This window comes from Microtus pennsylvanicus, chromosome 16, assembly GCF_037038515.1.
Source record: "Microtus pennsylvanicus isolate mMicPen1 chromosome 16, mMicPen1.hap1, whole genome shotgun sequence".
Taxonomy (NCBI): Eukaryota; Metazoa; Chordata; class Mammalia; order Rodentia; family Cricetidae; genus Microtus; species Microtus pennsylvanicus.
The window spans coordinates 47,284,708-47,297,235 of record NC_134594.1 but is presented as its reverse complement, the minus strand read 5'-3'; the positions used below and the strand labels follow the sequence as shown (position 1 = coordinate 47,297,235).

The 12,528-nt window shown below is 43.7% G+C and overlaps 1 protein-coding gene across 5 annotated transcripts in view; it reads left to right on the top strand.

The window, feature by feature from the left end:
* Arfip1 (ARF interacting protein 1) overlaps positions 1 to 12,528 on the top strand; it is a 64,543-nt gene that overhangs the window by 38,857 nt on the left and 13,158 nt on the right. For all 5 annotated transcript variants that reach the window (XM_075950574.1, XM_075950575.1, XM_075950573.1 and 2 more), the window contains 2 exons: positions 3,471 to 3,628; positions 6,607 to 6,781. In XM_075950574.1, coding sequence (XP_075806689.1) covers positions 3,471 to 3,628; positions 6,607 to 6,781 — 333 coding nt within the window. The remainder of the gene's footprint in view (positions 1 to 3,470; positions 3,629 to 6,606; positions 6,782 to 12,528) is intronic.

Sequence of the window (12,528 nt, the reverse complement as noted above, 5' to 3'; positions counted from 1 at the left end):
TTGAACCCAGTGGCATGTGCTATACCCCTGAGCTATATCCCCAAACCCCAATATAAATGGAATTTCGAGGCTTTCTTTTAAGATGTCATGCAGTCTTTAAAAAGGCCCAGATGACGCCCAGATGGCGTCAGTATAAGGATTGATTTGTACCTGGAATAGATGCCAGCTGGAGGTTCTTGGTGAGTGAGAAGGAAAAAGGTTGGCAACCTGCCCAAGCCCACAAAGAACCATAACTATGATGATTCTTTGGTGGTATCTTAGGGTTTCTGTTGCTGTGAGGAGACACCATGACTACAACTCTTATAAGGGAAAACATTGGATTGGGGTGGCTCATTCCCAGTTCAGGGGTTCAGTATCGTCCTGGTGGGACGTGGTGGCATGCAGGCAGATACAGTGCTGGAGAAGGAGCTGAGAGTCAGTCCTACATCTTGCAGGCAACAGGAAGTGCACTGACTGTCACATTGAGTGAAGCTCAAGCAAAAGAGACCTCAAAGCCCGCCCCACAGTGACACACTTCCTCCCAAGGCCATACCTACTTCAACAAGGTAGCACCTCTTAATGCCACACCCTAAGGGACCATTTTCTTTCAAACCACCACAGGTGGGATAAAAAGTAAGTTAGTCATTTACTGTGAAAACCTCTTAGCAATCTCAAGATATGTTGAACACGTGTTTGAGTAGATTTGTGGTATACGTTTACTAACATTATTAAGATAAATTAGGTTTAGGACTGCAGTACAACTCAGATAAGAGTGTGTTTATCATTTCCAAGGCAGACATGTAGAACGAAGGTCTTATTTTTAGCATTTATTTCCATAAATATTGAGCAGAACATTTTTTTTGTTTGTTTTAACAAAATCTTTAGCCCAAGCTAGCTCTTAACTCCCTCTATAACCAAGGATGACTTTGAACTTGTGATTTTCCTGCCTCTGCTTCCTGAATGCTGGGGTTTGCATGTGTGTACTGCCATGCTCTGTCTACATGCTGCTGGAGCTCAAACGCAGGGGTGGCGCATGCTAGGCAGTCACTCTACTGCTGCATCCCAAGCCACGTGAAACATTCCTGAGAATTTCTGTTACTATCTCAGGACTCTTTGGATGACTGGCTGCTTGTGTTGCCTAGAGCAAAAGATAAAAACCCTCCACAGCCAGACATCCAACATGTAGAAATAGAACATTTAAAGCAGGAAATCACTTGGTCCTGGAGACGTGGATAGGAGACTTGGTACAGATAATAATATATTACAGTAATAAGAAATTCAGTTTTAGATGATCCATTGGACAACAATTTGCTTTAGGTTATATGCATGGGTGGATTTATTTCCAGGGTACTATTCTGTTGCATTAGTCTCTCTGTTCTTTTTTTTCTTTTTCTTTTTGCTTCTTAGATTTTGAGACTGTAGTATAATTATAATTACATCACTTTCCCCTTCCTTCCTTCCTTCCTTCCTTCCTTCCTTCCTTCCTTCCTTCCTTCCTTCCTTCCCTCCAAATTGCCCCACATACCCTTTCTTGATCTCTTTCAAATCCATGGCCTCAGTTTTCATTAATTGTTGTTGTTGTTGGTGGTGGTGGTGGTGTGTGTATGTGTGTGTGTGTGTGTTTGTGAGTTCGTGTTCCTAAATCCATAACTACAACCTGCTCTGCCTGTCTAATGTTATTGTATGTATATTTTTGGGGCGGACCATTTGGTTTGGATACCTTACTGGGTGCTTTCCCCTGGGGAAGGCTGTTCTTCCTTCTCTTGGTATTACTCAGTTGCCCGTAGTTCTCTGTGTAGGAACTAGGCTGTGTGTGCTTCTCTCGCTCCACGTTCTCAACCACAACTGTGTCCTCATCCCACATCCTCTCCATGCCTGTTGGTGTTGTCCCATGCTCTGTTAAACCGTAAGAGGGGCTCCTTTGTTTTTATTAGCCATTATGTTTATATTAATGTAGTTTGGGGTTTTATTTGTTTTTCTGAGACAAGGTTTCTCTTTGGAGCCCTGGCTGTCCTAGATATAGCTCTGTAAACCAGACTGGACTCAAATTCATAGAGAGCCGACTTCCTCTCCTCCCAAGAGCTGGTAGTGAAGGTGTGCACCATCATGCCTGGTTGTCAAGATAATTTTTATTTTATAGCATTCTTCCTCTTCTTTGCTGACTTTTTTTTTTCAATTTTGGCTTTTACCTTTTAATGGATGCCAGAGAAAATAAATACACTCAATTATAATATTTTAACACTTTCTAGAGGTTAAAGTGTTGTATCCTTTTATATGCAGTAACATTTATTTGTACTTCATACATGATTTAGTTTGTAGAAAATATCATAAGCATCCCACCACCCCGCCTTTCATTACAGAGGTGCTCCCGTGACGGTAGCGTGATTTATTGCCGTCCCACTGACTGACAAAACTTCTGTTTTTGCGACAGCGAGGGTCTTGCCCTATAATATCTCCAATTGTCTTGAACTTGAAAGTCTTCTATTGTTTCAGACACTTGAGTTTTGAGAGCACGTGTGCAGTATTCTTTTTACATGTGCCTGCATTTGCCATCAGCCCACAGTGTAGAAGACCGAGTCTGGAATAAAGTACATGAACCTGTTTTAAATGGAAGATGTTTTTTAGCATAATGTAATTTTACTCTCCTAATACTTAGTGAATTATTAAATAATTTATCAACTGGAAATGTAATTATAAAACTCTAGACCTATATTAAATTTTCATCTCCTAGTTAACTTTATATTCCTTTTTTTATAGCCCAAATTAAAGTGTTTTATAGCAGAATGGAGAATTCAAGTAAAACAGGATTACTTTATTTGGTCAGATGTGCTCTTGAATAATCCACTCGGACTGGGAAGCTCAGATTGCCGCACGTGAAGAGAGCTGTTTGGAGTGCTGGCTGAGCTGAAGTGCAGTTCACTAGAGCGAGCTGAAGATGGTGTTGAGTGGATCTCCCTCAGCTGTGCCCAGATAGGACCCGCGCTGAAAGACGGGCACCTGGCTCCCAAGTTTACAAAGCAATGTGTCTTGTCTGTACTTATACTTTGAGGAAATTCAATCAAAACACACAAAAAAATGCAATCTATTTTATGTCTGAAAGTTTTGACTAGTTATTACCTAATTTGGTCCTGGCAGTTCTAACTTCTCTGATTAATAAGCTGCTGCGTTTTCCTGAACAGCTGTGCTTATAGTGTAATAGAAACAAAATGTAGACACAAAAATACCCTTTATAGTGCAAAATAATTTAGCTTTTAAAATTATTTAGATTTAGCTGTGTGTCTGGGCTAATGATAATTTTTGCTTACCAAACTTTTAGTAATTATGTAGCTAGCTATAATTTAGATTCTTATAAATGTAAAGATTAGCGGAATAAGTAAAGCTTCTGTTAATAGATCCCGAGTCAGACATTTTCCCATTGGTGATATGTGTGCGATTTCAAAGTCACAGCACGGACTTCTTAGTGGGTGGTTAAGATGTCGTCTCTGTTTTAGGAAGAATTTGGCTATAATGCAGATACCCAGAAGCTGCTGGCTAAAAACGGAGAGACTCTTCTTGGGGCCATTAATTTTTTCATTGCTAGTGTGAACACGCTGGTGAATAAAACCATTGAAGATACACTCCTGACTGTAAAGCAGTATGAGAACGCCAGGTGGGTATCGACTTTCTCCATGTGGTCCATGTGCAGATGATTTGTGCTTGGTTAAAGGTTTTGGTTGCAGACAAAAGAAACGTAGTGTCCAATATGGGAAGATAAAGGGTGATGGCTTTTCTCCACCTGCACCAGGAAGGCTTTTCAGTGTGGACCTGTTCTCCACAGAGTAACAGGCCAGGCAGGCAGTCCTGGAAGGCTGGGTGCCCGCCCTTCCAGAAACATTGCTGAGGAGTTTTGCTTTGATTCCACCTACAAAATGAGTGTCAAAGAGTGCAAGGTCAATCTTGTAACTTTGCTTATATTTCAGTTAATCGTAGTTTTTAGGAAGTGCGGCCGAGGTTTGACGGGTGATGTCACATCCCACTGGTCTAAGCTTGGCTCTGCTGTTTTGTCTGTGTGCTTGCTTCAGCTCCTCTTTTCTAATACTGAGCTTTCTAAAAGTTTTAATTATTTCCCAACGTCATATAATACATACATGTATGAAATTTTGTGTTAATTGTTGTTCCCAGTCATGGATAAAAATGGGAACACAAAAAAAAAATGCAATACACCAGGCAATGGTGACACATGCCTTTAATTTAATCCCAGCACTTGGGAGGCAGAGGCAGGTGGATCTCTGTGAGTTTGAGGCCAGCCTGGTCTACAAGAGCTAGTTCCAGTGAAGACATGATAACAAGTAAAAGGTGGTTTGGCTTCTAAGCCCATGGGTTTAACTAACTTGCGCCCAAGTTTGTCCTGCCCCCTTGGCTTTTGATGTCTGTCTTCATGTCCACCGTCTTTATTCTAGTTCTGGGACTCATGGCTTACTGCCCCCAGTCTGGGCTGGCCCGTTTTCTCATCTGCTGCAGTGCATGCTCCCTTCTTACCCTTAGACTCAGCTTTCTACCGTGAGCGATGGGATTGGTCAGATCACAGTTCTGAGCTTTTTACTACTTGTTTCTGCTGGTTTATATCTGAACTGTTTATCAGGGACCACGGGGCTGCCTACTGTCTTGACTGAACTTTTTCCATTATTGTGTACTAATTTTTGATTCTAATACACGCAATTAATTCACAAATATCTCCCTGTGCCCTCACTGTTCTCTTCTTGGGACGTTCTACCAATTTCACCAACCTAGTAAGCTTTTACATCCTTCAAATTCTAATTATGCTGGTTTTGTTCTCAGAAGTGTTTTCTCAGATCTCTAATCAATCCCCTGCCTGTAATAATGATTTGCATTGTGCCGTTTCTGTTGTAGTTGGGTACCAGCTTCTTGGATAAACTCATCAGCTCACCTGAAACCCAGCAGGGCTGACTTGAGAACTGTTGCATGGGTCAGTGTATTAGTGAATGAACAAATGATCCTCACTGGCCCAGAAAGATCTCGGTTGTTAAATTTAGTACAAGTTAAAAATAAACTGGGTTTAAACCCTGGGCATAATGCATGTGCCTTTAATCCCAGCACCTGGGAGGCAGAGACAGACAGATATCTGACTTCCAGGACAGCCTGGTTTATGGAATTGAGTTTCAGGATAACCAGTGCTATCCAGAGAAATCCTTTCTAGAGAAAAATTAAAAACAAAGCAAAAATAAACAAACAAACAAACTGGGCTTGGGCTGGGTATGGTAGCACATGCCTTTAATCCTAACATTTAAGAGGCAGAGCCTGGGAAGATTTAATCTTCCCCCATCAATACCCAAAGCTGATATTCTGTTTAAACTACCCCTTGTACACTTTCTTCCTGTACATACAATTATCTAATGTATCATACATGTGTATATATATATATATATATATATATATATATATATATATATATATCGTACATTAATTTATTTTCCCCAAGAGTTCAAGGCCAACCTGGACTACATAGTAAGTTCCCAGACAGCCAGAGCTACACAGTGAGACTCTGTCTCAAAACCCAAAAATAAATAAGTATTCATTCTTGGACTGGAAGATGTGAATCACTCTGTTGATTCTGTATTTTTTTTTCTTTTCTTTTTAACTAAATTAGAAGTCACTTGCTTCTTTTCCATTGAGTACTGAGTACTGCAGGCAGCTGGACAAGTCCCTGTCCCCATACAGTACTGCTCTTCCCTGGGGCTGACAGAGGTGCTGGCAGCTGCTGAGGTCATGGTGTGAGGCTGGCCACAGTGCTCTGTCTACACGCTACTGTGACAGACATCCGTCTAGCGTGCGCTCTCACGTGTGCCCGTTAAACCCTGAAATGTGGCCTGTGTGGATTAGAGTGTGAGGTGCTGAGACAGACACCGTGGCTCTCCAAGACTCCGTGTCCAGCCCCAGATGTAAAGTAGCTCATTAGCAATCGTCTGCATGCATTCCTGGTTGCAGCAGTACTGTTTCCTGCATGCAGGGTAAAATAAATGAATATTATTATTTACATAGAGCTGTTAGAACGTCTTAAAGTGTGTGTACGACATGCCTCGGTAACCCTCAGTGTAACTCCGCTTCCTATCCTGCTGCGGCCATCTGAACTTGGCTGGTCTCACCCACTCGGTCTCATCGGTATTAACCAGTTTGCAATAAGGATAGATAACTACTTTTGAACTTGCTTTGATATCTGTTGGGGTAACTTTTTTAGATTTAAGTGGTTGCTAAATGTTGAAAATTTTGTCGGTTGGGGGCACAATAGTCTGAGATTATAAGCAGCTCCTCACCTACCCATGTGCTCCTTGTGAGTCCATGCATTGTGTGTTCACACATGTACCATGCGTGTACTTCACAGCGCAGGAGAACGAAGCCAGGGTCTCACTCTAAAGAAGCACTCTAGTGCTGAGGTCCACCGCCCCTTTGGACATTAATAGCTCTTTACTTTTAGAGGAGTAATGATTTCAAATACATCAAGTATAGACTGTGTGTGCGTCCTCCGTACTTACGTGTTACTGTTCATATGAGGCCGAGGGCTGTTTTCTAGCCCATCTCCAGACTGTCTCAGTGTTTTCTGGCCTGCATCGTAGCTTTTCTTCTTTTCAGGATTGAATATGATGCGTATCGCACTGATTTGGAAGAACTGAATCTTGGACCACGTGATGCAAGCACTCTACCAAAAATTGAGCAGTCACAGCATCTGTTCCAAATACACAAGGAAAAATACGATAAGATGCGTAGTGATGTTTCTGTCAAGTTGAAGTTTCTTGAAGAAAATAAGGTAAATTCTTTGCTTTCTGTGGATTTTTTAAAAATCACTTAAAATATCAATAGAAAGTATTTGTTTCTAATAACTTTTCATGACAGTTGCTTGAAGGAATTTTGTTTAAATCAGTTTGAGTTTATAGGTACACGAAACATAGACTTAGCCTTTCTGTTATGAAAATCATCAACTCTACTGTCTTGTGGTTTTGTAAATAACAACTGGGAGTCAGAAAATGCTTGTGTTAAACTCTGATCTTGAGATCAATGTTGGAAGCAAGTACTTGAAGTAGTTAATAAGTCATTAAATAAAGGCACTTTTACCAGGCTTAGTGGCCCATGCCTTGAAGCCTAGCATTAGGAGACAGAGGCTGGTGCTGGTTTTGTTGTGTGCTTGTTTTCCTTGGGTGCTCGGGATCGAATCCAAGCTCTCAACGTGATGGGTGCATGATCTACTACCTAGCTGTCCTCAGCCCTTGAGTTTCCTGTGTGTGCAGGATCAGTTCCTGTGTCTGACATGTCTTCTGAGTTTTATGTGGAGACTGAACGTGAGAGAGCTGGTAACAAGCACAGTGCAGTAGGTGTGCTCAGCCCTGAGTGTGAGTCTCGCATGCAGCAGTTCCTTTCCTTGTGCTGTTTGCAGCCGTACTTGCTTCCGGGTGCCCTCTTAAAGTTGGTGTGACGTCAGTGTGTTACTGTAGTGTGTACCAGAGATAGCCGCTCTCTAAAGTGAGGAGGCGGCTGTGGCTCACAGTTGCCGAGGTTTTGGTAAGAAGGTAGTGGATCCCAGCACTGTTCACACTGTGGCAGCCAGCGTGACCCTCCTTCCTTAATAGGCCCCACCATTGCTTTGGTTCTCTCTCCTTCCTTTAGTTGTGGTAGGTTTGCTTTGTTCTGCTTTGTTGTTGTTTTGAGACAAGGGCTCACTGTGTAGCCCTGGCTGTCCTGGAACTTGCTACATCGACCAGGCTGGCTTGGAACTCATGAGATCAGCCTGCCTCGTGCATATGCCACCACACCCAGCTGTTGGCTTTATTTTTGAGACAGAGTTTTGGTATATAGAAAAAAGCTGGCCTTGTATTCACGATCAGCTCTGAGCCTGAGTTATCAGCTAAGCAGGCTTGTGCCGCATACCTGGCTTTAGGCCCCACTTAAAGATTCTACTGCCTCCCAATAGTGCCGTGGGCTGGCAGCCAATCTTTTAACACATGGTCCTCTGGGGACATGAGGATTTAAGTTGTCACAATTATTTCTCTTTACTTCTCCCAGAAAACTAATATTTATATTCTCCCTCATGATACCAAAGGGCTATGCTAAATTACTCTCTTCTTGTTGCCTGTAATGTTTCCTTAGAAACTCACGGTGGCCATAAAACCCGCAGATAATATATTTCTTAGGGATCTACCAAGGCTAGAAATGTCATTCCATCTTTGAAGAAACTGCGGGTGAAAATACTCACCTGGAAACAACGCAGCGGCAGGAAAAGAGGCCTAAGTAGATCTTCAGACAGACTGCCCAGTGTGATAGCACGGCCCTCGTCAGCTCAGGCCCGTAAGAGCTTAATATAATAACTTAAAAGATGGCGGAGGATCAAAGGAAGATAGACTGGACATTGGGTCTATCTTGAGGAACATAGTGAGTTAGTTTCGAAATGTGGACTTTTCTTCTTAAAAATCTGAGTCAGAGATGGAGTGACAGTAGTTGTTCGCACTCAGTGGTTTGCAGAAAACAGGAACATTTTTGGGCGTGCTTTCTTTGTTCCTTCCTATGTGTCAGGCAGGTCCTCTGCCACTGAACTCTCTCCCTAGTCCTGGGATTTTTCTTTTCTGTGTGTGTGTGTGTGTGTGTGTGTGTGTGTGTGTGTGTGTGTGCTGTGTGTGTGTGGTGTGGTGTGTGTGTGGTGTGTGTGTGTGTGGTGTGTGTGTGTGGTGTGTGTGGTGTGGTGTGTGTGTGTGTGGTGTGTGTGTGTGGTGTGTGTGTGTGTGGTGTGTGTGTGTGTGGTGTGTGTGTGTGTGTGCTGTGTGTGTGTGTGCTGTGTGTGTGTGGTGTGGTGTCTGTGTGTGCTGTGTGTGTGGTGTGTGTGTGTGGTGTGTGTGGTGTGTGTGTGGTGTGTGTGGTGTGTGTGGTGTGTGTGTGTGTGTGGTGTGGTGTGTGTGGTGTGTGTGTGTGGTGTGTGTGTGGTGTGTGTGTGTGGTGTGTGTGGTGTGTGTGTGTGGTGTGTGTGTGTGGTGTGTGTGTGTGTGGTGTGTGTGGTGTGGTGTGTGTGTGTGGTGTGTGTGTGTGGTGTGTGTGTGTGTGTGTGCTGTGTGTGTGGTGTGTGTGTGTGGTGTGTGTGGTGTGTGTGTGGTGTGTGTGGTGTGTGTGGTGTGGTGTGTGTGTGTGTTGTGTGTGTGTGGTGTGTGTGTGGTGTGTGTGTGTGGTGTGTGTGTGGTGTGTGTGTGGTGTGGTGTGTGTGTGGTGTGTGTGTGTGGTGTGTTGTGTGGTGTGTGTGTGGTGTGTGTGTGGTGTGTGTGTGTGGTGTGTGTGGTGTGTGTGTGGTGTGTGTGGTGTGTGTGTGTGGTGTGTGTGTGGTGTGTGTGTGGTGTGGTGTGTGTGTGGTGTGTGTGTGTGGTGTGTTGTGTGGTGTGTGTGTGTGGTGTGTGTGGTGTGTGTGTGGTGTGTGTGTGTGTGTGTGTGTGTGTGTGTGTGTGTGTGTGTGTTGAAACTGAGTTTCTCTGTGTACCCCTGGCTGTGCTGGAACTAGCTCTGGAGGGCTGGCCTCAAACTCAGACCCATCTCCCATCTGCCTATATCTCCCGAGTGAGTGCTGGGAAGAATTTCTTTTCTAATACTAAAATATCATTTCTCTTCCAATGTATTACCACCTTACTTCATGTATGGATTATGAGTTTAATTTTTCGGAGAAAAATTCGAGGCCAAGTAAAATGGTCAGGCAGAAGAAAGTGCATGGAGACTGAGAAGACCTAACGGAGTCAACACGCAGTATGCGCTGCTGCTGTGCTGTGTGCCTGGGACTGGGCACATACTTGGCAGTAGCGGGAAGTGCAGCACTTGTGAAATTTAGGATTTGGAAGAGCTAGAGAACCAAACATCCCTTGCTTACCACACATATCCTCAAGGGCAATGCCACTTTGTGGGGTTCTTTATTTATTTTTTCCTACAGTACTGGGATCCAAACCCAGTGTCTTGCTGCTAAACCACAGTCTCTGTTTTCATCACAGACCTCTGGATTTAAAATGGTGGTTAGGCCAGAGTTTAAGGAATGAGGAATGCGTTTACCACAACCTAGTCCGTACTAGCAACAAAGGAATCCTCAGACTTTGTTCTTGACAATGACCTTGACCTTTTGATTCTCCTGCCTTTACCTCTGAGTGTCAGATAGAATTAGGCAGTGGCACTAGCTGGTTTTGTGTGGTGCTGGAGAGTGAACCCAGGGCTGTACATCGTGGGCCAGCATTCTACAAGTACATTCCTAGAGTGTTCTTGTCAAAAACAAAAGAGCAAGGGGAAGGGAGGGATGGAGAGAGTGGGAGGGATGGAGAGAGTGGGAGGGATGGAGAGAGTGGAAGGGAGGGAGGGAGAGCGGGAGGGAGGGCGGGAGGGAGGGAGAACTTTGGCGTGTGCTTTAAGGTATCCATGTCACTGATTCGCTGTACAGGTTTTCTACAACTGGACTGTGAGTACCTGGTATAGTCACTCACGTAGTCAAGTGAGACTAAGAAAGGAGATGAAGGATCCTGCTTTTTTCTAATAAAATGAGTGAGTGAGATTCCTGAGTGCATAGACAGCTAGTGTGTGGTGGCGAGCCCAGAAGGAGCTGTCATGGTGCTCGGCCATGATACACCTTCACTTGGCTTCTGAGAAACCCTTCTCTGTAGCTCATTTCATCATGTACTTCGTGATTTTGTGTTGCTGTTATTCTTTGCTTTTCACTGAAAAACATCAAGTATTTGCTATTCAAGTGGCCTTACAGATGCTGATGTCACCCAGTAAACGAGAATTGAGTATAATTGCTCCCCTCAGGCCGTATAGTCTAGTGTTAGAAGACGACTTAGTCTGTAAGTGTGTGTATAACTACATGTGCATGTACATATATACGTTTATGTGTGTCTGTATCTGTGTATGTATACATACACATTTAAATCTAGTTTCCCTGTAAGACAGACTGCAGTGTTTGTCTTTCTTAGTCTGCCTTTTTTACATAACCTAATGATTTCTGGTGTTTCATTAAACATCTCATTTTTTTCACAGCTGAGTAGAATTCCATTGACTATAGGTACCACGTTTTCTTTATCTAGTCGTCTGCTGATAGGCACGAGGTACTTCTGTTTGTAGCCATGGCGAAGGCTGGAGCAATGGATGTGGGGACACAGATACCTCTGCAGTAAGGGCTGCTGTCCCAGAGCCTCCCGAGAGTCTGTGCTCCCTCCAGGAAGGACGTTTTCATTCTGGAGGGTGGAGCTGAGCAACACTCATCCCACACCTTTTGGGGTCTCACATTCCTGTGGCCCTTCTTCCACAAGATTTCCTGAGCTGTTTGGTTATCTTCTTCTTTGAGTCTCCGTAATAGCTGCAGCAGTAATTTATAGACACAGACATCAATGTTTACAAGAGGTGATGGAATCCTCATGACTTGAAACCAGGACTGCTGATGGAAAGAGGAAGGGGCGTGGCCTGTGGCAGCGTTATTTGTGACATGAAATGATAAACATCACCAGGCTGGACCTGTTGGCGCACACCTTTAATCCCCATACTCGAGAGGCAGAACAGGCAGATCTCTGTGAGTTCGAGGCCAGCCTGGTCTACAGAATGAGTTCCAGGACAGCCAGGAGTGTTACTCAGAGAAACCCTGTCTTGAAACAAAACAAACGAACAAAAGAGAGAAAGGGAGGGAGGGAGGGAAGGAGGGAGGGACGGACGGACGGACGGACGGACGGACGGACGGAGATTGATCACCAGTAAAGGTCTAGCTGAATAAACCATTTTGTTCAAATATTAGAGTATTTTACAACTCTAAGAAACAAAGAAGGAGTCTATTGATGGAAAGACCCCAGAACATTCTTGAGCTCAGTATAAGTAGCTTTGTATTTGGTACCTTCAGAGCCTCCCTGTGCAGCTCAAATTGGCCTCATGGATTATAGGTGTATAACATTGTACCAGGCTGGTACCATGACTTAGTAAGAAACAAAGAAAGAATACATAATCGTGTTTTATTTATTTGCATAAAGGAAAATGGAAATGTTAATAAAATCAATTACTTAGGGGAATATAGCTGTAAACAGGAGTGAAAGTGGGAAGGGGCAGGCATTGAGACAGGCTTCCTCAGGTATTCCTGACTGTCCTGGAATTCACCCGAGATCCACCTGTTTCTGTCTCCCAAGTACTGGGATTAAAGGTCTATGGCACAACGCCCAGCCATATTAAAATTTTTGATGCATATAAATGTTCTACCTAAGCCAGAAAGAGCTGTAATCTCAGTCACTCAAGAGGCCAGAATAGGAGGATCCGGAGTTCTAGACCAACATGGACAATATTGTGAGATGAGGAAATTCCACCTAAAAAGCCACAGAAGCAAAAACCAGTCTTCAGTAGGTGAGGATGCTTGCCACCAAACCTAAGGACCTCAGTTTCGTCCTAGAGACCCACACGGCGGAAGGGGAATTTACTGCAGGTTGTCCTTGGGCGTGTGTGCCAGTGCATCTGTGTGCACACACAATCGATGTTTAAAACCAATGTACTTTTAAGGAGAAAGGAAAAATATGCACA